This window comes from Gorilla gorilla, chromosome 10 (assembly GCF_029281585.2).
Source record: "Gorilla gorilla gorilla isolate KB3781 chromosome 10, NHGRI_mGorGor1-v2.1_pri, whole genome shotgun sequence".
In the NCBI taxonomy this organism is placed as follows: Eukaryota; Metazoa; Chordata; class Mammalia; order Primates; family Hominidae; genus Gorilla; species Gorilla gorilla.
The window spans coordinates 79217553-79242919 of record NC_073234.2 but is presented as its reverse complement, the minus strand read 5'-3'; the positions used below and the strand labels follow the sequence as shown (position 1 = coordinate 79242919).

At 37.7% G+C, this 25367-nt stretch overlaps 1 protein-coding gene and 1 long non-coding RNA gene across 2 annotated transcripts; one reads left to right on the top strand and one right to left on the bottom strand.

The window, feature by feature from the left end:
• Window positions 1-678: 678 nt before the first annotated feature.
• CMAS (cytidine monophosphate N-acetylneuraminic acid synthetase) lies at window positions 679-19782 on the top strand. The gene is made up of 8 exons (XM_004052861.5): window positions 679-1067; window positions 9318-9460; window positions 9625-9780; window positions 12726-12859; window positions 14958-15052; window positions 15409-15580; window positions 16404-16557; window positions 19228-19782. The coding sequence occupies exons 1-8, from the start codon at window positions 808-810 to the stop codon at window positions 19416-19418; spliced, it is 1305 nt and encodes a 434-aa protein (XP_004052909.1). The 5' UTR covers window positions 679-807; the 3' UTR covers window positions 19419-19782.
• LOC129525921 (uncharacterized) lies at window positions 17976-25018 on the bottom strand. Its single transcript, XR_008670478.2, has 4 exons — window positions 24677-25018; window positions 22973-23130; window positions 20453-20541; window positions 17976-18054 (listed from the first exon to the last, which is right to left on the bottom strand). It is a non-coding gene; the product is annotated as an uncharacterized lncRNA (long non-coding RNA).
• Window positions 25019-25367: the final 349 nt, after the last annotated feature.

The window sequence follows — 25367 nt, the reverse complement described above, 5'->3', positions numbered from 1 at the left end:
AAGGAAAATGGGGTGCTTAGATGGACCAGCTTGGGTCACACACTTACTATTACAGTGCAGAGAATGTGAGGGAAACCCTCACCGGGTGAGAGAGGGATCAATTCCTAAAAGGAAAAGATTTTTAGCAGACAACAAAACAAAACCAAAAAACCAAGTGTCGGCTACACTAGAGGTGACCAGTAAAGCTGACTTCCAAATTTCTGCTGCTAGGGAATGCTGATGTTGATCAAAGTGCAGGGATAAAAGCAGTTCGAGCGCATATGAAAAATGGAGTTTTTAAAACGTTGAGTTTAAGGCGCCTGTAGGATATTTGAATGAGCTGGTCAGTAATTTCTTGGAAAAAATGACCCAGGGGCATTAAAAAAAGGTGTATGTTTAAAATATACATTTTAAAATATAAAATGGATTCGTGTTAGGGTGCATCAAGGTATGCAACGGGAAACCCACCACAATTCTAAAGTGGGGAAGTTCTTTAGCAAATATAAATACTTTATTTTTTTTTAATTTTAGAAATTTCCAGACACTTGCAAGCACCCCAAAAGCCGCACTTACTCCAAATATCTCTGGACTCCCACTGCTTGACTTAGTTTTGGGGTCACCTCATCAGAGCCTACTTGGCCTACTGGCCCCAGACGAGGCGGCCGCGGACTACAATTCCCAGCGAGCACCGCGAGGGGCGGGGACGGGGCGGGGCGAGGGACGGCCGCGCGCGCCAGCTGCCAGGCGGGGATCGGGCGGCGCCGAGCTGAGGTGGTGAGGGACTAGCTCCCGGATGTGGAGAAGCTGGGGAGAAGGCGTGGGAGGAAGATGGACTCGGTGGAGAAGGGGGCCGCCACCTCCGTCTCCAACCCGCGGGGGCGACCGTCCCGGGGCCGGCCGCCGAAGCTGCAGCGCAACTCTCGCGGCGGCCAGGGCCGAGGTGTGGAGAAGCCCCCGCACCTGGCAGCCCTAATTCTGGCCCGGGGAGGCAGCAAAGGCATCCCCCTGAAGAACATTAAGCACCTGGCGGGGGTCCCGCTCATTGGCTGGGTCCTGCGTGCGGCCCTGGATTCAGGGGCCTTCCAGAGGTGCGCATGTGCGAGAGTGGGCGGCGCGGCCTGGGCGGGGGTCGGGAGAGGGAGTCGGGCTGCTGGAGGGGCTGGGGCCTCCGGGGCCACCGCTCTTGGAAGGGGGCCATCTCTCATGCCAGGGATGTGCAAGATCCGGGGTGCTTGGGGCCGGGCTGAGAGCCCAGGAGGAAGGGCTCCAGCTCCTTCCTTGTTCCGTAGCTGCCAATGGTCATAACCTGGGACAGTTCCTGTCTCCGCCCTTGAGAATCATCCGTAAAAGGGGAGATTACACCTCCCCAACCGTCCCCTCCTCCCGGGTTGACCTTACGGGGAAAAGTAAAGGAGGCCACCCGGGTGCAACATCTGTGATAATATGTGAACTTCTTTGGATGGGGGCCATCGAAGCTCCCCTGTTGCTCAGCCTTTGATAACTGCTTGGTGCTGCTCGATTAGGGAGGCATCAGGTTCATGAATGGAGTTGAGTGTCGGGGTGTCAGAGCTGAATTTCAAGCTCAGCTTGGAGATCTTTTCCTAACCTTTGAAAAATACTCTAGCTATCTGCCTGTGAGTCAGCACAATCTAGAAAACTCCCTACATTTATAAATAAGTGAGACTCAGTGGGAAGGTGTACAACTGACTGTTTTATGATATATTAATACTTACAAATCATTTAATCATACCTTTGGAACCTCGCCTGCCCTAAGGACAGTTTTAATTATGCATAATTTAGATACATTGCCAAATTGGTCAGGAGTTACAAGCTGATGTCATTCATAAAAGAAGGGAGATGGAATTCTGTGCCAAGAATGAATTTACACATATAGCTTCAACCTAACTACATTTGAATGTGTTATTGTGGAAATTAATTTATGTTAACCTTTTGATGTTTCGATTTTTAAAGAGATGACTGTTTTTGAAGTCATCTCTTTTTCTTTTTGAACCTATGTTTGCTTACCCATATTAATATATGGGTAAATGATTTTCATTTAACCAGTCTTGTTCAAAAAGGGAGATGCCAAAAAAGTATAAATATACTAATTTTCTTAATGTTTCAACCCAAAAGAAGTCCTGGATGGACCAAGGCAAATAGGAGCCACCACTCAGAAGATAACACTAGTGCAATAGGAAGTGTGCGAAGGAGAGATAGGGAAGGACCTGGGGATTTTGTTCAATTCAGTAGCTATTTACTGAGCCCTAATTTCTGCTATACATGTCCAAGGGAATACCAAGATGATTGGGACACAGTTTTTGTCCTTGTGAAGCTCACAGACTTTGGGATATTTTTACATTCTTAGAAAGGGTACAAACTAAAAAGGACTGAGAGAAGTAGGTGCATCCAGACTGCAGTAATATAGTGAAATATCATTTTTGTGAAATGAACTAGAGATCAAAATCATATTCACAGTAAATGGAGAACAAAACTGTTAATACCATTTACAACTCTTAGGTTGTATATATCAGGAAACCCTGTTCAAACTGGCATAACAAAAGAGGGAAAGGCTTATTAAGGTACAGTCAGATTCAAGGACAAAAAAATGATTCATTCATTCAGCATACTTACTGCCTACCTACTATGTAACAGGCACTGTTGTATGTACCGAACCAGGTGTAGTAGCAGTAGAGACAGCCCTTAGTCTCATAGAGCTTACCTTATAATAAGGAAAGACATGCAGTATACAAGAACATTAATGTGTGTTGTATCACGTTATGATAAATGTTTTTAAGAAAAAGTAAAGCAGGATAAGAGCATGGTGCACTTTGTTGCCAGAATCCTCAATTCCTTAGCTCTGGATAGACCCTTTTATGGTTTCAAGGTGGTTGTACTGAGAACTGCAGAACTCTCAGGGTACCTAATGACTTGCTCCAAACCTCTGCTCCAAGAGACTTGACCAAGCCCTAGCATGGCTTCTAGCAGCTTAAGGCCATGTCCCTAGGATGATCTCAGGTTCCCTTAAAATGGCTTCCTGAAGAGGCTCAAAGCTGCCAGAATTTCCTGATTGTTCCAGGAAAAACCTGGTGATAGGCCCCTGAACCCTCTTTTAGAGCAATTAGTTTAGAAAGCTTGCAATTATAAAAACTTTCCCTGCCTTTTGAGATGTAAATCTACCACACAAAACTGTTTCCTCAAGGACCTGAGAGCTCCAGAACCCTGTCTCAGTGAAATGCGAACATTCTAGGAAATAACTCTTACTCTCCTTCCCAGTCCCTCTGGGAAGATAAAGGGCAAAGTTCAGTGGACACCTTGCTTCAACTTGCTCAGTTGCCTTGTCTTATAAAGATAGAAGATTGTTTCTCTTCCAGATAAGCACCAGTTAACAAATCCATATGGCCTAGTCACACGGACTAAGCCCTGTTAGCACCCACCCCTCAGTGCCTTTCCCTTAGCACAACTCAGCCTTTAAAGTCTCCAGCCTTTCGTTTTCTGGGGCTGTGAATGCAATTCACGTTGGACTCTTTTCCCTATTGCAGTAGTAACAGAATACAATCTGTCCTTAACACTTTAGTCGCCGATTTTGTGTGTCTTTGATAGCAGTCCTCATATTCTTACAGGTTTAAATGTAAGTCAGAAGGAGTGCTCTCTTCGAAGCTCGAAGTTTCATTGTGCCTCATTGGGTACCCTGCTCATTCTTCAGCCAGTCACTGTGGCAAGAGGAACATAGTGCTTGTATTGCTACAGTATAGCTTCATCTTCCACTCTTGAAACCAGCGATGGAGCCCCCGCTGAAAAACATGACAGGTTCATCAAGAGGAAAATTGGAGTACAATTACCAAAAGTGAGGGGGAATAGATTCTGTTGGTCAGAACCCAACAACCAACCATTACAGCAGGCATTGGGGATTTTGCTATGAAATGATTGGAAAATATGTGTATATATTGACCAATGATTTTCCCATTTCCACATTTTAGCATTTGTACAAAACTTCTTTTAAAAAAAAGACTCTAGTATCAACCTTTTCTGTACCAAGTAGTTTTATTTAATACTTCTAGACTAGAGTGTAAACTCATTGACCACAGGGATAATGTTTTATACTTCTTCAAGCCACCTATGGTATCTGTCACTATATCAGTGGTGACGATTAGAAGAAATAAAATTGGCTGGGCATGACGGCTCACACCTGTAATCCCAGCACTTTAGGAGGCCGAAGGCAGGCGGAGGGCAGGAGTTGAAGATCAGCCTGGCCAACATGGTGAAACCCCATCTCTACCAAAAATACAAAAATTAGCCAGTTGTGGTGGTGCATGCCTGTAATCCCAGCTACTCAGGAGGCTGAGGCAGGGGAATCACCTGAACCCAGGAGGCGGAGGTTGCAGTGAGCCGAGATTGGACCACTGCACTCTAGCCTGGGCAACAGAGCAAGCCTCTGTCCCCCAAAAAATATATATATATATTTTTTTCTAAACTAGCAAAATGAATATTATTTCTAACTTAACAGTATCATGTAACAATGTGAATTTACTCTGTTCAAGTTTTGTGGCTATGTGCTATTTGTCATCCTTTCCAGGCATCTGGAGAGATTAGGTCAAAAGGTAATAGAAGGGACCAGCACTTCTTCCTCCATGAAGCCTTTACTGATCCCCTCAGTGAAAAGTAATTTTGCCTTTGTTTTCCCATACATAGCTATGTCGTTTGTACCTTCATTTAGTGCATGCCCTATGCAGGGAGATAAGATCACAGACTCTGAAATCAAACTGTGGATTTGAATTCCAGCATCACCATGTGTTAACTGTGCAAACTTGGGTAAATCGCTTAACCTCTCTGTGCCTCAGTCTCTTCATCTGCAAAATGTACTGAAGTGTCTGCCTCACAGGCTTGTGGAGGGAATTAAGTGAGATAATGTATGTGCAGCCCTTAGAATAGTGCCTGGCACATAGTATGTAATCTGTTATTGACATTTTCCTCTTGTTTAGAAGGTTTTTACTATCTTCCGTGCTTGTGAAATGGGAAACTCTCCCATTGCTTGTAAAACGGGAAAGTTGTAATGATCTTTAAAATTATTTCTGGTGCTAACATTCTTTGACTTTGAAGAGTTAATGGAAAGATGTCTTTATTCTCTTTTTCAGTTTCAGTGGCCAGCAGACTCTTTCTGTAAAGGGCCAGATAGTAAATATTTTAGGTTTTGTAAGCCAGATGGTCTTTGTTGCAACCACTCAGCTCTGCTGTTGTGTATGTTGTGAAGGTGGCCATGACAATACATAAATGAAAGAGTGTGGCTGTATTCCAATAAAATGTTACAGAAACAGGCTGAGGAGTGGGCAGAATTTGGCCTGGGGAGACTCCTGCTATACTAGGTGAAAAGCTAAGCTTCTTATGAGCAGGTACCCTCTTATTCATCATGGTATGCTTTATATACTAGATCATTAAAATGTGTTGACTTATATTCAATTGACTTACTATGAAGCTGTAAGAGGACTTTGGAGCACCCTTCCTGCCTCCTACCCTCTCTTTTGTTTCTTCAAAAAATGTTTACCTTAGGAGAGAGCTGAAGAAAATTGCAGCTGTCTGATTTGTGTTTTTCAGGGCTCGAAGATACCTTTGAGATTATTTTGTTCAAAACCACGATTTGACTTAATTGAGGCAGATTTCTCTGGCCTGCTCAGCATCAAAGCTAACAGTACTTTTCAAGGTTGCTAACTTTGCATACTAACTAGGCTAGTTAGTAGTTAAGAAAAATGCTGAGATAATTTTTTTTCCTTTAGTACAGAGTTATTGCCAGAGTTGATTTTGTAAGAGCTTAATTTTCAACAGTGGTTCAGTGCTGTGTAAGTAAACCTCAGAACAAATTGATTTGTAAGTGTTGCCTAACATACTTGGGAAAAGTAAACATGTTTTAGTTTTATGCTTAGGGTATAGACTTTTGATTAATGAAAGGCCTATGCTGTTATTCTCCCTAAAATGGCAGCTTCTGATTTAAAATAGTTATCACAGGCACCATGGTTGATATTCCTGTTGGTCCTGTTAGATGTGGTGTGACTTCATTTAAGGCTAAAGCCATTGGCATTAGACTTTGACATTCACTCTGCTTGACTGGCCTGTTTGTTCCCTTGCTCATTTTCTCTTTTGCCTAGCCCCATCTTATGTCCCTAAACCAAAGGAAAATTATCTACTCAGTCTCTTTCATAGGTTATGATCATAGTATTTTAAGTGTACATATGGGATACTGTTTTCATATTTTTTTCACAGTGTAATTGCTTAACATAACATACAAATTAGACATTTGGACCTTTGAAGGTCTGGAAGCAGAACTTCAGTCTACCTTCTGAAGATTGAGTGTGAGGATTAAATGAGACAGAGTAGATGTTACTTTATTACCATTCCTATTTTGGTATTTTGAATAGCTAACATTTATTAAATGTTTATTCTGTAGTAAATGGTTTATATTTAATCCTCTAAACCATATGAGGTACCCACTATTATTACTTACCTCCATTTTACTGAAAATTGAGGCGTAGGGAGATATGGATTTTTCCCGTGGTCATATAGCTAGCATGTGGTGGAGCCAGAATTGAACCTCTTCCTTCAGAAACCATCCTTTTAATCCCTTACTGTTTCATTCATTCAACAGATCTATATTGAGCACCTGATATGTAGCAGGCACTGTGAAAGTACTTTGTAAAAAGTAAAGCACTGAAAAGAGCGTAGTTACTTAATTGATCCCTCGCTTCTCTTTTCCTAATGGTTTAAAGAGAATTACACCGCTATATTGGCCTCAGTCTCTATCAATAGGCCAATACTTTCTCAAGAAAATAAACTATGCTCTATATGTTATTACATCCCTAGTGTCCAGAATCGTGCCTGGGACAGAATAAGCACTTAGTAAATAGTTCATAAATTAAGGATGAATGAATGAAAGAAGGAAGGAAGGAAGAAAAGCAAACCTCCTCCGAAATTCTATTTTTTTTTCTTGCTTTTTAAACATTACTTAAAGACCACTGAACCCTCTGGTATTGAATTTTCATTGCAGTAAAAATCAGGATAATGAAGTAAATGGCTTCAGCAATTTATTTCAATTAATGTAAATTAGATGCCAAATTACCATGTCTTTTGCCTTCCCTGTTTATTTTTTATTGTATTCTAATTTCATCTTATCCTCTCGTCACCTCTATTTTAAAAATGCACTAGGTTTTCATTGCTACTTTACTTTGTTATATACCTTTGACTATGACATTTCCCAAGAGAACATTTTTTTCCCACTATTTCAGATTTCAAGATGGAGGAAAATGGGGGCTCCTGCGTTTGCCCTGCATAGAGTGACATAAGTAGATATCACGGGATTCTTGACCCCTAGCCAGTGTCTCATCTTGTTTGCTAGGCTTTCTTTGATTATTTTTTCTTACTGACTTTATCCCTTGATTTAAATCCCTCTATAAATATTAAAGGGAATAAACGAAATAAATAAATGAAATCCAGGGATGTTAGAAGATTTTCTTTAGTTTTTCACTTTCTTTCCACTCATGATAATTGAGCATAGACAAACATGCAGTTCAGCCGAGCGTGGTGGCTTACACCTGTAATCCTAGCATTTTGGGAGGCTGAGGTGGGAGGGTCACTTGAGGTCAGTGACCCTCCTGGCCAACATGGCAAAACCCCATCTTTACTAAAAATTGGTCGGGCGTGGTGACACATGCCTGTAATCCCAGCTACTCAGGAGCCTAAGGCATGAGAATCGCTTGAACCTGGGAGGTGGAGGTTGCAGTGAGCAGATAATGGGCCACTGTACTCCAGCCTGGGTGACAGAGCAAGACTCTGTCAAAAAAACAAACAAACAAAACATGCAGTTCATCTTTCCCTCAGTAGATATCGAAAGAGTGGGATAAAAGGAAAAATATATATGTGTGTGTGTATATGTATACATATACACACACACATATACATATATACACGTTATATATAATTTTGTATGTATATAAAATAACGTGTATATATGTTTGTGTGTGTGTATATATATATACACCAAATATATATATACACACACATACACCAAAGACTATGAGTCATTAAGATATCTTTGCATAAATCACTATTAAAACATGGTGGGGTTTTGTTGTTGTTTTTTGTCTTTTTTTTGAGACAGGGTCTCACTGTGTCTCTCAGGCTGGAGTGCAGTGGCGCGATCTCGGCTCACTGCAACCTCTGCCTCCCAGGTTCAAGCGATCCTCCTGTCTCAGCCTCTCTAGTAGCTGGGATTACAGGTGTGCATCACCATGCCCAGCTAATTTTTGTATGTTTAGTAGAGTCCAGGTTTCACCGTGTTGGCCAGGCTGGTCTCCATCTCGTGACCTCAGGTGATCCACCTGCCTCGGCTTCCCAAAGTGTTGGGATTACAGGTGTGAGACTCCAGGCCTGACCAAACATTGTGGCTAGAGTAGTATTTACATCTTCTGCATCTAGCAGTGGGAATTTGTGACTGTCCAGGAAACAAAACTTCAATAGAAACTGGTACCCCTCTCCAAAACAGCATTTTGCCTACTCATGATTTTGTAAAGGCTAAATAGGCAACTGTGTAACCTGTGGTTAATAGAGTATTAAGTTAAATTCTTTTGAGCCAATGAAGTCATGTTCTTCATGTTTGTTGTTATCAATGGCTATAACCCAGCTGATTCTACATCTATATACCCATTGTTTGTTGTTTACAAAAGAAAGAGTAGTTTCATCTGATTTTTTTTGAGCCCAGACTTGGGCGTTTATTATCTTCTAAGCTTGAAACTGTTTCACCTTTAGGGTTTGGCTAAGCCAAGTCCATTTTTTTTTTTTTTAGCAAGCATATTAAAATATTTTATACAATATTTTGGATTTGGATGGAGAATAAGCAAGATCTTTAATTTTCTTTAGATTTGACTTCTAGTGCCTTTTAAAAAACGTTTATTTTAGGTTCAGGGGTACATGGCAGGCTTGTTACAGAGGTAAGTTGCATGTTGCAGGGGTTTGATGTACAGATTATTTCGTCATCCAGGTAGTAAGCATAGTACCTGATAGGTAGTTTTTTGATCCTCACCCTCCTCCCACCCTTTACCCTCAAGTAGGCCCCAGTGTCTGTTGTTCCTTTCTTTATATAAAGCATATCTAGGACTGCATTTTTATTCATTAATATATTTATATACAAAATATGATTTCTTACATTTTATACTCCTTTGGATCTGTAACATTATTATCATTGTGCAAAAAATATTCTCACATTATGTAAGCTGTATTTTATGGTTACAGAGCTCCATTTTATTGTTAATGATTTCTTTTGATTTGGCTGTTAATTTCTTTTGATATCTGAACAGTGTATGGGTTTCGACAGACCATGATGAAATTGAGAATGTGGCCAAACAATTTGGTGCACAAGTTCATCGAAGAAGTTCTGAAGTTTCAAAAGACAGCTCTACCTCACTAGATGCCATCATAGAATTTCTTAATTATCATAATGGTATGAATTTGATTAACAGTTTATTCAAACCTTTATGTACTTTTCTACTTCCTTTATTATCTTATAAGACTTGTTTTAACATTTGAATTCCAAACCTTAATGTTACTTGCTTGCAAGGAACTTTTTTTTTTTAATATCCTTTTCATTTCTCTTGTCTTTTTAAGAGGTTGACATTGTAGGAAATATTCAGGCTACTTCTCCATGTTTACATCCTACTGATCTTCAAAAAGTTGCAGAAATGATTCGAGAAGAAGGATATGATTCTGTTTTCTCTGTTGTGAGACGCCATCAGTTTCGATGGAGTGAAATTCAGAAAGGAGGTAATCTCTTTTCAGTCTTTATTTTAGCTCATTTTATTGAGAATCAATTTTTTTGTATATAAATATCCTTTAGGCATGAGGAGAGTAAAAGGGGAGCTGTAAAAGAGAGTATTTGACTCATTACTTTAGTAGGTAATGACATTTACAATCAGCTGTAAATCTGTTGTCAAGCCAACACAGCTAGACCAAATTAATTCTTTGCTTTACTCTTTACAAAGGGACATTCTAATCCTCCTATTTCTATTTGCCTTTTGAGGCAGATATGCTGTTTTTCTAGATCAAATACTTTTATGTTTGTTCTAGACATGTTTGATGAACTCCATACAAATCATATGGCGATAGAAAGCATCCACCAAAGTGTTCTGAAGGATCTCAAGAATGACATTTTGAAGTTCTTCCCCAAATTCCTAACTCCATATATAAGAAGGGTTCCCTAGGGTTTACTAGGCATTTTGCCTGCCATGTCCAGTGTGCTATAAATCTTATCCAGAGAATTATTATAAACACTGTGTTTTTCCATTCAGTAATGTACATTTTAGTTGTTTCTTAGGGATTCCATTTTCTGTTGAAATTTTCCATTTTTTAATCCATTTTTAAAAAAGTTCATTTCCTCTAATTTAATATATTTTTGATAGCTATTTGAAAGTCCTTGATTGCAAATTTCAACATCTAGTCACTTACAGTTCTGTACTCTGCTTCTCTCTTGATTGTGAGTCACCTATTTCTGCCTCTTCATTTGGCTCATGTTTAATTGTATATCTGGCATAGACACTTGAGTACATATTTTCCTCCAGAGAGGGTACACCTTTTCTTCTATCAGGAAGATAGGATAAGGGGCTGATCACTTTGATTCAATTAGGAGTTGGGCTGGGTTGAAACTTTAATTTCATCTCACCTCTTAGTATAGGTGTCTTATTAGGAGATACATCTTGTATGTGTTACTGACACTCACACCCATACCCTACTCTTGCTAACAAGACTAAGGGATCTGATGACCACAATACTATTATGATGTCTCCCTGCTTTCCAGCCCATTCCCAGCTTCCCACACAGTACACTCAGCCAAAGTCTTGTAGGGGGGAAGCATTAGGTGGGGAAAAACGAGCTATATGTTTGTGGTTCCTACAGATGACAATCTGTAACTCAAGTCCATAAGGTCATTGAAAGCCCTTCTAGTTTTTGCCTACCTCAGCAGAGTCCCTCTGATTATGCAAAGCTTGATCTTTCTTGTACCTTCTCCTCATATTCAGCAGATATGCCCAGGGAGAAAGCAGCCACTGATACTAGGAAAGATTTGTCCCTCTCTTTTCTTCAAAGTACCACTTGAATTATCTAGTTGGTTTATTACCTGTCTCTACCCCTAGATTGTATACTTTTTGAGAGTAGAGAGAGTTCTGGTCACTACTCTGTAGCCAGTGCCCATAAAGCTGTGTTATCTCTAGCTATTTAATTTGTATTTGCTAAGGTTTTTTCCTGGGTTATTTCAAACACTGGGATGGAATTGAACAGGGGATAGTTTAGTTAAACAAGTAAGTAGAGGTTATTCCTAGAAGCCTGTATAAACACAGAAATGGCAGCAAAAAGTGAAGAAAGATTCTGGAGAGTAACCAGCTATTACACACACACACACACACACACACACACACACACACAGATTTGAGGAAAACTCAGTGGAACGGCAAAGGAATCTCTACATGACAGTACCAAAGTCTTCATTGATTACATTATGTTCTATTCATTAATGTTGACATTACTGAGCCTTTATTATCAGGTATACTCATAAACATAATTTATTATTATGTTTAGTATATTTTTAACTGATGGTAAGAATGTATAATATGTTACATAAACATTTTCATCAATATAAAATCTTCAGTAAATTAATGGAGAAATCTTTACTTTTCAGCAATAATTGTATAAAAACAAGTTCTCAACCACATTAGATAAATAAAACTTATTTCTGTATATGCAAACAATGAGAACTAGATTAAAGGGCCCAAATATTAATATAGGTATTTTATGACAAATTCAGTTCTTTTAAAGCTACTTTAAGGTTGTCTTGATGTCCTCCCAAAGCATAATATTTGTATGAATACCTTAATTGTTCTACATTTCATTATAAAATACTTTAGTTTTCTAGTAGCTATTGGAAAGCAAAGATAAATCATCAGAGTTATTACAGATTTTATTCCTTTAAAAAAAGTTCTTTTTTTTTTTTGAGACAGAGTCTCACTCTGTTGCCCAGGCTGGATGGAGTACAGTGGCGCAATCTCGGCTCACTGCAATCTCTGCCCCCCGGGTTCAAGCGATTCTCCTGCCTCAGCCTCCCAAGTAGCTGGGATTACAGGTACCCACCACCGTGCCTGGCTAAATTTGTGTTTTTAGTGGAGATGGCGTTTCACTATGTTGGCTGGGCTGCTCTCGAACTCCTGACCTCAAGTGATCCGCCCGCCTCGGCCTCCACAGTGCTGGGATTACAGGCGTGAATCACCACATTCAGCCTAAAAAAAGTTCTTTATCAGGCCGGGCGCAGTGGCTCATGCCTGTAATTCCAGCACTTTGGGAGGCCGAGGTGGGCGGATCACGAGGTCAGGAGTTCGAGACCAGCCCGGACAACGTGGTGAAATCCCGTCTCCACTAAAAATACAAAAATTAGCCAGGTGTGGTGGTGCATGCCTGTAGTCCCAGCTACTTGGGAGGCTGAGGCAGGAGAATCGCTTGAACCCAGGAGGCAGAGGTTGCAGTGAGCCAAGATTGCACCATTGCACTCCAGCCTGGGTGACAGAGCGAGACTCTGTCTCAAAAAAAAAAAAAAAAAAAAGTTCTTTATCTAGATAAAGAAATGCTCTGCATTCTGAGTTCATTTTTATTAACTTTTTTAGTTACTAAATTAACACTTTCTATATTCAGGGCAACATGGACTTATTCTAACTTTTTGCTTTTAGTTCGTGAAGTGACCGAACCTCTGAATTTAAATCCAGCTAAACGGCCTCGTCGACAAGACTGGGATGGAGAATTATATGAAAATGGCTCATTTTATTTTGCTAAAAGACATTTGATAGAGATGGGTTACTTGCAGGTTTGTACCTTCATTTTGCATAACCCTTTTAAGCGCTTTTGTAGGCATACTTTGAGTTCTAGGGAAGAAGTATGGTACAATTTCTTTATGATAAAGAAAAGTATCAACCTATAGAGGAAAGGTAATAGCTAACAACATTTGCTATCTGAGGCATTTATCCTGCAGGTTTACCCCAAAGTGATCTTTGGAATCCATTCAGTAAATATGCAAGGAATTCTGCTACAACGATAAAAAAATGAATCAAGTACTGCGTGTCTATACATGTCCTGGTACTCATTCCACTCAAAACTGTGTAATCCATGTTTGTGTTATATTGTGGCTGTAGGGTTGAATAACTTCTATTGCTTTAAAAAGACAAATAATTTCATAGAGGTGAAAAGAGTTATGACCTGGGTGTCAGGAAACCTGGAATCTTTTATATATATTTATTATACTTTAAGTCAACTGCCTCTTACTATGTAAGCTTGAATATGTATCATTTTATCTGTCCTGACTCTCATTTCTCTCATTTTCAAATAACAGATTTAATGTCTCTCTCATTTTAGAGCCTGCAACATGGTTGCATCATATATTTCTTAACTTGTTAATTTTAGTTATCATTATTATTTATTATTTACTGTGTACTGCGGAGTAGGTGAAACACTTTGCATATGTTATCTTATGTAATCTGCATAGCGAATGAATGAAGTGGACATTTCTACCCAGTTTTACAGAGGAGGAAAACTGCCTCACTGAAATATGAAGTAATTGACTCAAGGCAAAAACAGCTAACAAATGGTACTGTCAGGATTTGGATTCAGGTTCTTATGTTACTCAAGAAATAGCGGTTTTAAAGAGAGAGAGAGAACCCTCTCCATTGTGTAATAAAAATTCTAATGGGACTATTATTCTGAACAAAAGAGAGAAAAACATTTTTACAAATCTTCTGGTCAATGTATAGGCAAACTATAGACTAGCTGTTTAGTTAAATTTAAGTGTTCAGAAAAATTAGATTTGACACACATAGATACTACCATTTTTAAGCTTTTTTCTAAGGAGGACCATGATTAACCCATTCCTAAAGTGTGGAGAAAAATGTTTCTCATTAAAACAAGGTTTATGAAGAGACTGACAATTCTGAAAAAAAAAAAAATGAAATTGAAATTGTCCAGTAATTGATCTTGTCATTCAAATAATTACTATCAGAAGAAAGACCCTTTCTCTTGCTGACCCTTGCCTAGAATCAAGAGACTGCTCTTGCCTTTGCCCGCATGTGACTTGGATGACTATTAGTCATTTTCATCAGTAGCTCAGAGATCTAAGAAAACTCTGTACAACAGATGCTACAGTTATTTTTCCTCCCCTGTGTTGCCTGTTAGTTGCAAATTAGAACAGAAGTTCCAAAAACATTTATACTGCTTTTGGATGATGACAGGAGAGACTTCTTGAAAAAAAGGGGGATATGATTAAGGGATTTCCACAAAATCCCTTATGGTCAGAAACCTGGAGGATGTAATATTTCTGCTTTTTTCAATATTAAAATAGAAATTTTCTTAAATAGGGAACTTGAACTGTTTAGATAGAATTTGAAAAATGTTAAGGTTATTTCTTTTGTGTGAGCTTTCTCCTTAAACAAAAAAAAAAAAAAAAAGCTGGGCGTGGTGGCTGAAGCATGTCATCCCAGCACTTTGAGAGGCCAGCTTGAGGCCTCAAGAGGATAGCTTGAGGCCAGGTTTCCAAGACCAGCCTTGGCAACATAGCAAGATCTTATATCTACAAAAAACTTTTTAAAAATTTAGCCGGACATGGTGCTGTATACCTGTAGTACCAGATCCTTAGGAGGCTGAGGTGGGAGGATTGCTTGAGCCTAAGATTTCAAGGTTATGAGCTATGATTGCACCATTGCACTCCAGCCTGGGAGGCAGAGTGAAACCCTGACTCGAAAAAATAAAAAAGTAAAAATAAATTTAAAAATCATTTTTATGTGACTGATTTTTACTGGGTTATTCATTTTTCTCAGTACTGTAGAAATGAATTCATTGTTCTGTATTATAATAAAGTTTTGATATATGTGAATGAATATTAAAAACAGTATTCATGACATTTATACTACCTTTAGGGTGGAAAAATGGCATACTACGAAATGCGAGCTGAACATAGTGTGGATATAGATGTGGATATTGATTGGCCTATTGCAGAGCAAAGAGTATTAAGGTAAAAACAAATAAACCTTTATAACCTTTGTACTAAATCTTAATAATTATATTTCTAGATACTGATTTCTGATACTTCAAACATCCTAGGATCTTTGCAATTACTTTGTTCATGTGAGGAAGACATATGTAAAATATGTGTTTACATGGCTTCAATAAAGTGAGAAACATTATCTGGTTAGACCACACTACTTTTACTTACTGTACTATATGTTAAAATATATACGTGAAGTAAATTTGGAGAGTAATGTTTGAATAATTGAATGGATGGTGACATTTCATGTATTGGTTTAGCCAGATGAGAGGGAGTGATTAGTACTGCACTTGTACTCAAAGGTCTATTTTGGTTTCTTTTAGATATGGCTATTTTGGCAAAGAGAAGCTTAAGGAAATAAAACTTTTGGTTTGCAATATTGATGGATGTCTCACCAATGGCCACATTTATGTATCAGGAGACCAAAAAGAAATAATATCTTATGATGTAAAAGATGCTATTGGGATAAGTTTATTAAAGAAAAGTGGTATTGAGGTATGTGCTCCCTGAATATAGCAGTATTTTATAATATTTTGATTCAGGGTCAAAGAACATGCAAGGAATTAAAAGATTTAAATTTTTAGTATTAACTCTTAAAATATCTGAAATTTGGCCTTCATACGCCTAGAAAATTATTATACTATTTAGTTTTAGATGAGTAGAATTAGGAATTTGTTAATCAGCAAATAATATTTCTTGTTTATTCAGTAAATGTAAACATAACTACTTTTAAATGGGAGCTATCTAGTGTTTCCCAAAGGATCTTGCAGCAAGAAAGATTCCCTAGATAATAGGTGTACCATTTTAGAAAAGGACGATATCCTGTGGATTTTCAAAATCTAGCTTATTCTTATGAATGACATTTTTGATTCAAAATAACTTAACGTTTAAGTGTATTTTTTTAAATGAAAGCTAAGATAATTATAATTTACCAGAAATCCTAAATATGTATTGCTAAGCAGCACAAGAGAGAGGTTATAAACTTTCCTCTGGATAAATTGAATTATAGGAGAATCTTAGAGTAGTATCAGACAATATATGTTGTAATTTTTACCTGTAGATAGAATCCTTTCTATTGTAGAAAATAAAATACTGTGTCTCACCTTTATTGGGCTATGAGAAATAAAATGAGCTTTGTTTTAAAGCATCATGATTTTAAAACGACAGTCAGTTTTCTTACTTGGACCTTCAGAAGGTCAAAAGATGACTCGTTTGTGATTTGGACTGTCTACAAGGTCAATTATTATGAAAGATTTCTGTTTTCTTCACTTTTTAATTTTTCCCTTCTTCCTCCAATCCTTTTTTTTTTTTTTTTAAGGTGAGGCTAATCTCAGAAAGGGCCTGTTCAAAGCAGACGCTGTCTTCTTTAAAACTGGATTGCAAAATGGAAGTCAGTGTATCAGACAAGCTAGCAGTTGTAGATGAATGGAGAAAAGAAATGGGCCTGTGCTGGAAGGAAGTGGCATATCTTGGTTGGTATCTATCTATCTTTTTATTCACCCATAGTAAAATGGACCAGGATTTATTTACTTATTTTTAAAGAAATACATAAATGACAAAGCACATCCTCCAAATGGGTATGATTGTAGGGAAATAGGAACTCTCTTAACACTGCTGATCAAACTGTTAAACTGGGACAGTCTTTCTGGAGGTTAGTTTGATAATAGGTATCAAATGTAGAATGATTATTAGCACAAGCTGTGAAGTGAGACTGTACCACTGATTAGCCAGTTGTGATAAGATGAATGTTGTTTCCTCATCTGTAAACAACTGGAGATATCACGAGTACCTATTACCATAGGGCTCTGGAAGGGATTAATAAAATAATATGAGTAAAGCACTTAGCAGAATTTCTAGTACATAGGAATTACACTCTGAATATTTTTTGCTGCTAATTGAATGTACATACTTTTTCCTCCAAATTCCAATTCCAGGAAAGAAATGAGACAAATGGGCCAATAGTGAAGTTAAAAGAACCCACTTAAATGTCCTGTGAAAAATAGAATATCCCTAAAAAGGATTACTATGCAACCATTACAAACAGTGCTGTGACCTGTATTTATTTGCATGATCAAATATAACAATGTTTTTCACTTTGATATTAAGCAATACACTTACCAGGTACCTATGATGATATGCAGCATGGAACTGGTTGTGGGAACTGTAGGCTTTCTGCTTGCAGAGCTTACAGTCTGATGATGTCAACATTTTAAAATTGATAAGTTATTAAGATGCATAATAACTATAAATCATGTATGAAAGCAGTATTTACAAGGGTAATATGAGCCTCAAAATAAGAAGCACAGGAAAACTTTGGGAGCATGTGATCTAGAGACTTCAGGAATAACCCTTAAACCACGCATGAAGATTTAATGGACATAAATGCTGCAGAATGTTTGTTAAAGACAGATCCAATTTTTATTAGAAGAAAATTTTAATGGAATGTATAACAAATTCCAACTATACTTATTATCTTTGGGATGTTAAGCAAGCTTCTGTATACCTTAGTTTTCTACTTAGAATATAAACACAAACCAAATTTTATAAAGCCATTAGAAAGAAAAACAAAGATAATATAAAGTGCTTAACATAGTGCCTACAGATAGTAATAAGTGTATCATTTATATAGGTAAAACTCTAGAATTATATGTGTCAAAATGTAGTGATTATTTACAAACAGTGATAATTAGGATGATTGTGACTTTTTTGCTTCTATTTTTTTAAAAAAATTTCTACCATGAATACGTATTACGTATATGACATTAAAAACACACACACACACACACACATACTTTAAAAGGAGAGGTAAGAAAATGGAGAAGAGCATTTACATTTTTATTTAAAACTCAGAGCAGGCCGGGCATGATGGCTCATGCCTACAATCCCACCACTTTGGGAAGCGGAGGCAGGCAGATCCCTGGAGCTCAGGAGTTTTAGACCAGCCTGTGAAACATAGTGAGGCCCCATGTCTACAAAAAAAAAATAATAATAATAACTCACCAATGTTTTATATGGGTGACATAAGTGTATAAAAATATATTTCTTTAAAAATCAATACTTCTATAAGTAAAATTTAGTAAATAGAGCTTAAAGGCTGGATTATGCAAATACTAACTTTATTTTAGTGAAAACGATTCAAATTTCAACACATTTAATAATAAATGAGAAAATTTCAGTAGATAAGCATAGAACAAATTTAAAAGAAACTCTTCAACCAAGATTGTATTATTGTATGTGGTCTAAAGTATAGTAATAGTTTTACTCAGAATGGTGAATTAAAGATACTGGGAGCTTCTGAAATGGATCCTATTCCAAAAAAGGGGTTAACAGAGAGGGAGGAAAAGGTTATCATTATGTCAGTATGATTTAGTATCTATTTTTATTCTTTAAAAATGGTAATTTTTCAGCAAATATTAATAAATGGCATACCAATCAGAACTATTACAGATTAAAAGAGATTTAAGATTATATATATAAACAAAAGACCATACGTTAACCTTATTTCATTCCTGATTCAAATAAGTCAGCTATAAAAGGACAATTTTGAGACAGCTGGGGGTATCTCAACATATACTAGGTTATTAGAGGATATTAAGGAACTATCACTGATTTTGTGGGTTTAATGATATTCTGTCAGATAAAAAATTATATTTATCAGAGACAAATATTGAGTTTTTGGATAAAATATTATGTCTGGGAATTCCTTCTTCTCCCTTTCCCCAAATAAACTAGGGGGCAGTGCATAGAAAACAATATTACTAAGTGATTTTAAATTCTGATAATTTTTCAATATAAAATTGGGGTTCTCGCATATGTTTGAAATTTTGCTTAATAAAAAATTTAAATAACTTAGAATTCATATATAAAATTTCTAACATTTGTAATATGCATGGCAGGTAGCAATTATGCTCCATTCTTCTTCTCTAGCTCATAAGAGTTTATTTTTGATTGCTTAGGGAAAACCCTGGACCTCAATTATACTGTAAAATATTTTTGTTCCATCTAATCTTTAGTATTCTTATATGCAGTGCCCCTAGGTCTTACTGAAGTTGCCAGTTACCTGTTGGTTGCTGTCTGCATTATTTAGCTAGAATATTCTTTGTCTCTTTAAATGTTTGCTCAGTATTTATTTTACTTGATAGGAAATGAAGTGTCTGATGAAGAGTGCTTGAAGAGAGTGGGCCTAAGTGGTGCTCCTGCTGATGCCTGTTCTACTGCCCAGAAGGCTGTTGGATACATTTGCAAATGTACTGGTGGCCGTGGTGCCATCCGAGAATTTGCAGAGCACATTTTCCTACTAATGGAAAAGGTTAATAATTCATGCCAAAAATAGAAATTAGCGTAATATTGAGAAAAAAAATGATACAGCCTTCTTCAGCCAGTTTGCTTTTATTTTTGATTAAGTAAATTCCATGTTGTAATGTTACAGAGAGTGTGATTTGGTTTGTGATATATATATATTGTGCTCTACTTTTCTCTTTACGCAAGATAATTATTTAGAGACTGATTATAGTCTTTCTCAGATTTTTAGTAAATGCAAGTAAGAACATCATCAAAATTCACTTTGTATTGTACCCTGTAAAACTGTGTGTTTGTGTGCTTTCAAAGATGTTGGGATTTTATTTATCTGGGTACAGTGTGTATGGTAAGACATGCCCTTCTATTAATAAAATTACATTTCTCAAACTTGATGAAAACTGCCTTGTTGCTCTAGAAGAAATTTACCATGCGTTTTCTTTCTTTCCTTTAAACATTAACCAATCTTAGTGAGAAACAAGCCACTCGATGCCGGGGTAGAGCATCTGATTGTACTTCACATATGTATACGTAACAGCATATGGTCTATGTGGGGGTTGGTTCCAGGACCACCCACATATACCAAAATCTGTGCATACTCAAGTACCACAGTCAGCACTGTTGAACCTACATATACAAAAAGTGGACCCTCCATATACTGCATGATTCACATGTATTTTTGATCTGCACATGGTTAAAAAAATTCACGTAAAAGTGGACCACACAATTCAAACCCATGTTGTTCAAGGATCAGCAGTATACACAAATACAAATATCCAAATAAATTTATATATTATGAAGATTATGTATTTATTTGGAGGAAGCAAATTATTTGCAGTTAGCCCTGAGAGATAATGGTAATTTTGCACACAGGAATATCTTAGAGATATTACGGGTTTGGTTCCAGACCGTTGCAATAAAGCAAGTCATAGGAATTTTTTGGATGCCAGATACATAAAATGTTATGTTTAAAGTAAACTGTAGTCTATTAAGTGTGCAGTAGCATTATGCCCAGATAAACAATATATATACCTTAATTTAAAAATATTGCTTAAAAATGCTAACAATTACCTGAGCATACAGCGAGTCATCTTTCTGCTGTTGAAGGATGTTGCCTTGAACAGTGGTGTTGCTGAAGGTTGAGGTGGCTGTAACAGTTCCTTAAAATAAGACAACAATGAAGTTTACCACATCAATTGACTCATGAAAGATTTCTCTCTAGTGTGTGATGCTGTTTGATAGCATTTTACTCACAATTGAACATCTTTCAAAATTGAAGTCAGTTCTCTCAAGCCACTGTTTTATCAGCTACGTTTATGTAATTTTCTAAATTATTGGTTGTCACTTCGTGTTCATAGCATCTTTACCAAGAGTAGATTCTATCTCATGAAACCACATTTTTTGCTTATCCGTAAGAAGCAACTCCTCATCCATTCAAGTTTATCATAAGATTGCAGTGATTCAGTTACATCTTCAGGCTCCACATCTAACTTCATTCTCTTACTATTTATACCATATCTACAGTTACTTCCTCCACTGAAATCTTGAGCCCCTCAAAGTCATCCATGAGGGTTGGAATCAACTTCCAAACTCTCATTAATGTTGATATTTTGACCTCCTTCTATGAATCATGAATTCTGTTTTTTTGTTTGTTTGTTTGTTTGTTTTGAGATGGAGTCTCGCTCTGTCGCCCAGGCTGGAGTGCAGTGATGCAATCTCGGCTCACTGCAAGCTCCACCTCCTGGGTTCATGCCATTCTCCTGCCTCAGCCTCCCAAGTAGCTGGGACTACAGGCGCCTACCACCATACCCGGCTCATTTTTGGTATTTTTAGTAGAGACAGGGTTTCACCATGTTAGCCAGGATAGTCTCGATCTCCTGACCTCGTGATCCACCCACCTTGGTCTCCCAGAATCATGAATGTTCTTATGGCATCTAGCATAGTGAATACTTTCCAGAAAGTTTTCGATTTACCTATTTCCAACAGAGGAATCACTATTGATGGCAGCAATACCCCTAGAACTGTATTTTTTAAATAACAAGACTTGAAAGTTGAAATTATGCATTGATCCATGCCTTCAGAATGGATGTTTTATTAGCAGGCATGAAAACAACATGAATCTCCTAGTACATCTCCATCAGAACACGTGGGTGACCAGGTGCATTGTTCATAAGCAGTAACATTTTGAAGGAATCTCTTTTTCTGAGCAGTAGGTTTCAACAGTTGGCTTAAAATATCCAGTAAACCATGTTATAAACAGTTGTGCTATCACCCAGGCTTTTCTGTTTCATTTATACTGCACAGGCATGGTAGATTTAGCATTATTCTTAAGGGTCCTAGGGTTTTTAGAATGGTATTGAGGATCAGCTTCAATGTAAAATCATGGCTGCTTTAACGTTCTAACAAAAGGATCAGCCTGTCCTTTGAAGATTTGAAGCCAGACATTGACTTTTTTCTAGCTATGAAAATCCTAGATGGCATCTTCCAATAGAAGGCTGTTTGGTCAACACTGAAAATCTGTTGTTGAGTGTAGCCACCTTCGTCAATCATCTTAGCTAGATCTTCTGGATAACATGCTGCAGCTTGTACAACAGCACTTGCTGCTTTTCACCTTGCACTTTTATGTAATGGAGATGGCTTCATTCCTTAAACCTCATGAACCAACATCTGCTAGCTACCTGCTTTTCTCCTGCAGCTTCTCCATCTCTCTCAGCCTTCATAGAATTGAAGTGAGTTAGGGCCTTGCTCTGGATTAGGCTTTGGCTTAAGGTAGTGTTGTGGCCTGTTTGATCTTCTTTCCAGACCACTTGAACTGTCTTCATCTCAGAAAGAAGGCTGTTTGACTTTCTTATTATTTGTGTGTTCACTTAAGTAGCACTTTGAGTTTCCTTCTATAACTTTTTCTTTGTATTTAAAACTTTGCTGACCATTTGGCACAAGAGGCCCAGCTTTCAGCCTATTTTGGCTTTTGACATGCTTTCCTCACTAAGCTTAATCATTGCTAGCTTTTGATTTACAGTGAGTGATGTGTGACTCTTCCTTTCACTTGAGTACGTAGGGGCCATTGTAAGCTTATTAATTGGCCTAATTTCAATACTGTTGTGTCTCAGGGAATAGGGAGGCCCAAGAAGAGGAAGAGAGATGAGGGAGCAGCTGGTTGGTGGAGCAGTCAGAACACACACAACATTTATGGATTAAGTTTTCTGTCTCTATGAGCATAGTTCACAACCCCCCAAAACAATTACAACAGTAACATGAAAGATCACGGATTCACAGACCATCATAACAGATATAATAATAATGAAAAAGTTTGAACTATTGTGAGAATTACTAAATTGTGACACAAAGACATGAAGTCAGTAAATGCTGTTGGACAAATTGTGCCAATAGACTTGCTTGATGCAAAGTTGCCACAAATCTTCAACTTGTAATAAACAGTATCTGTGAAGTACAATAAAGCAAAGCTCAATAAAACACGGTATGCCTGTATTATATTTGGCTATCGTCACAACTTTACAGCTGACATAAATCACTCTTCTACCTGATTAGATTCTAATAGTGGAGCATTATCTCATAAATGTGGATATTTACCTGATAAAAATCATTTTTGGTGGAACATTTCCATCTATTTCCACCATAAAAATAATTCATGTAAAACTCTGACAAGAAGTTGACCTTCCAGGTCAACTATACAGGAAGCTGCTTTCATCTGTCAGGACTGTTGGATTTGCGTACTCCAGAGTATGCCCCTGTAGAACAGACATAAGTTGGAGAAAAAAAAAAACCACCAATTTATTTTAAAAACTTTAAATTAATGGTTTATTTTAAATTAAACCATTAAACCAAAATTAATGGTTTATTTTAAAGCTATTAAAATAAATTAATGGCTTATTAACTTTCTTTACATCTTGTCCTAGTTTTACTGTCATCCTTCCGGTTTTCCTGCTATTAAGTTTATTTTTTCCCACCCCTTTACATTTACACATCCACAAAGCTTCTAACCCCACTTCTTGTTCTTTCCCAGGTATCACATCTCTATTCAAGGTTTCAGCTACAATCTCCATGCAGACGAAACTCAAATATAATCTTCAACCCCAATACTCTGTTGTGAGTTCTAGTCACATCTCAAATTCTTCATATTATAGGCCAGGCTCCTGGACGTCATCCCTCAAGTTTCTGATTTTATCATTATTAAAATGTTACAGCTTTTCAGTTTCTCCTTTTTATCTCTATTCAGATACCAAAGCTTGAGTTTGATACTACTAACCCAGTGTCCTTTCAATTTATTCAGTACTGTCACCAGATTACTTGTTCAGATTTTTGCTAGTTGTTAACCTTTTTGAAATCTTTTAGTGACTCCATGCTGACGACCACAGAATAAAACATACTTCAAACGAAACACTGTAGCCTGGTCACAACCTAATATTTCCAGCCGTCGTTCCTACAAGTTATTGTGGGCCTCTTCACCCCAGTCATAGCTTATTCTCAAGTCCTACCTTTATCAGCATGAACAATTGATTCCTCAAAAAACTTCTGCTAAAATACCTCCAAAATCAATTTCTCTGTATAAGTATAAACCATATTGGAGTCCTTGTTTCGTTTCAGTGACACCAAGCCAAGTACAAGGAGATAATTCAGTTCTCACTGTTACAACTACTTCCTGTGTTCCTAGTAGTAGGAAATCTTACTCAAGAAAATATCACATGTTCAGCTCCAATATGTAAGGAACTTAGAAGTTGCCATTCCCATCCTTACATCCAGAAAAACTGGACAAACTGGATTTTGTCCCATCCTTACATCCAGAAAAACTGGATTTTGGTAGGTCCAAAAATCAATGGCTTTTGGACCTACCAGAGAACCAAGGACTCAGGGCAAACAGCCACCCATCTGGAGAGATATGCACATCCAGTGAGATACAAGAGCATCTGATACTTGCTTACTTTTGCCACACATCCAGCAGAAGCTCCTGGATGCCCTAAGCTGATAGGAACACTTAACTAGTAATTTTCATGAATTGCTAGACCCTGAGTGTGGTCTAATGTGAGAGTGAGAAACTCCTAGAGGTTGCTGTCATGCAGGGGGCGGGCGTGGAAATACTGGAAATACTGGTATTTCCAGAAATACCAGTGGGTTCTCACAGGGAGGTTCTGAGGATTCAAGAATAATCTTCCAATGGCCCTGGTAGGAGGAGGCAAAGAATAGTCATTGTTAAATCCTGCCAGCCCCTTCTCCCTCACAAAGGCCTTGTCTCCAGTAGAAAGGACTTCTCCCCAGAGGGCAATACTGAAAACTCACCTAGCTAGGAGACGGGAACTCTGCTCAACTCCAGCCCACTTTCCCGTCTCACCTAAGGGACAAAAAAATCCATAGTCAGCAGGGGAGAAGGCGACAAGGAAGTTGATTGAGAATGCCACAGCCAGGGATGGGGAGCAATGGGAAAAAAACTATCCCCCTGGAGGAGAAATTGAAACACTTGCGAAGGTTATCTCCCAAGACACAAGCCCACTAAAAGACCAAGACACAGATGATTTTAGAGTGCTCCCTCTGTTCCACACCATACACTACACCAATAAGTCTCCAATATAATAAAAGTGGATTTCAGCCAAAAAAGCTACAAGACACAGATTTTCTCTAAGGAAAAAATACAAAAGGAAGTCTTAAAGCCAAAAACAAGGACACTGAAAGAATTTGAAATCTCTGGTATCTATAGCTATAAGAAAGATTAAATCGCATTTTAACTCCAAGCAAGATTAATATAATTTTTCACACTAAAGACTTCTCTTGGTACCTATTACCTTAGGCAATATATCTGGTTTTCAACAACAATAACAACAGAAATTGTAAGATATATCAAAAACAAGAAAAAGCAGGGTCTGAAGAGACAAAATAGTCATCAGGTTCAGACTCAGATATGACACAGATTCTGGTACTATCAGGCAGGCAATTTAAAATGCCATGGTAACCAAAACACAGGTTCAGCCACTTG

Bases quoted from the DNA above. Each gene is read 5' to 3' on its own strand.
- CMAS (XM_004052861.5), top strand. From the start codon at position 808: ATGGACTCGGTGGAGAAGGGGGCCGCCACCTCCGTCTCCAACCCGCGG. The intron at 1,068-9,317 runs GTGCGCATGTGC...ATATCTGAACAG, and splicing joins GATTCAGGGGCCTTCCAGAG to TGTATGGGTTTCGACAGACC. The intron at 15,581-16,403 runs GTATGTGCTCCC...TTTTTTTTTAAG, and splicing joins TAAAGAAAAGTGGTATTGAG to GTGAGGCTAATCTCAGAAAG.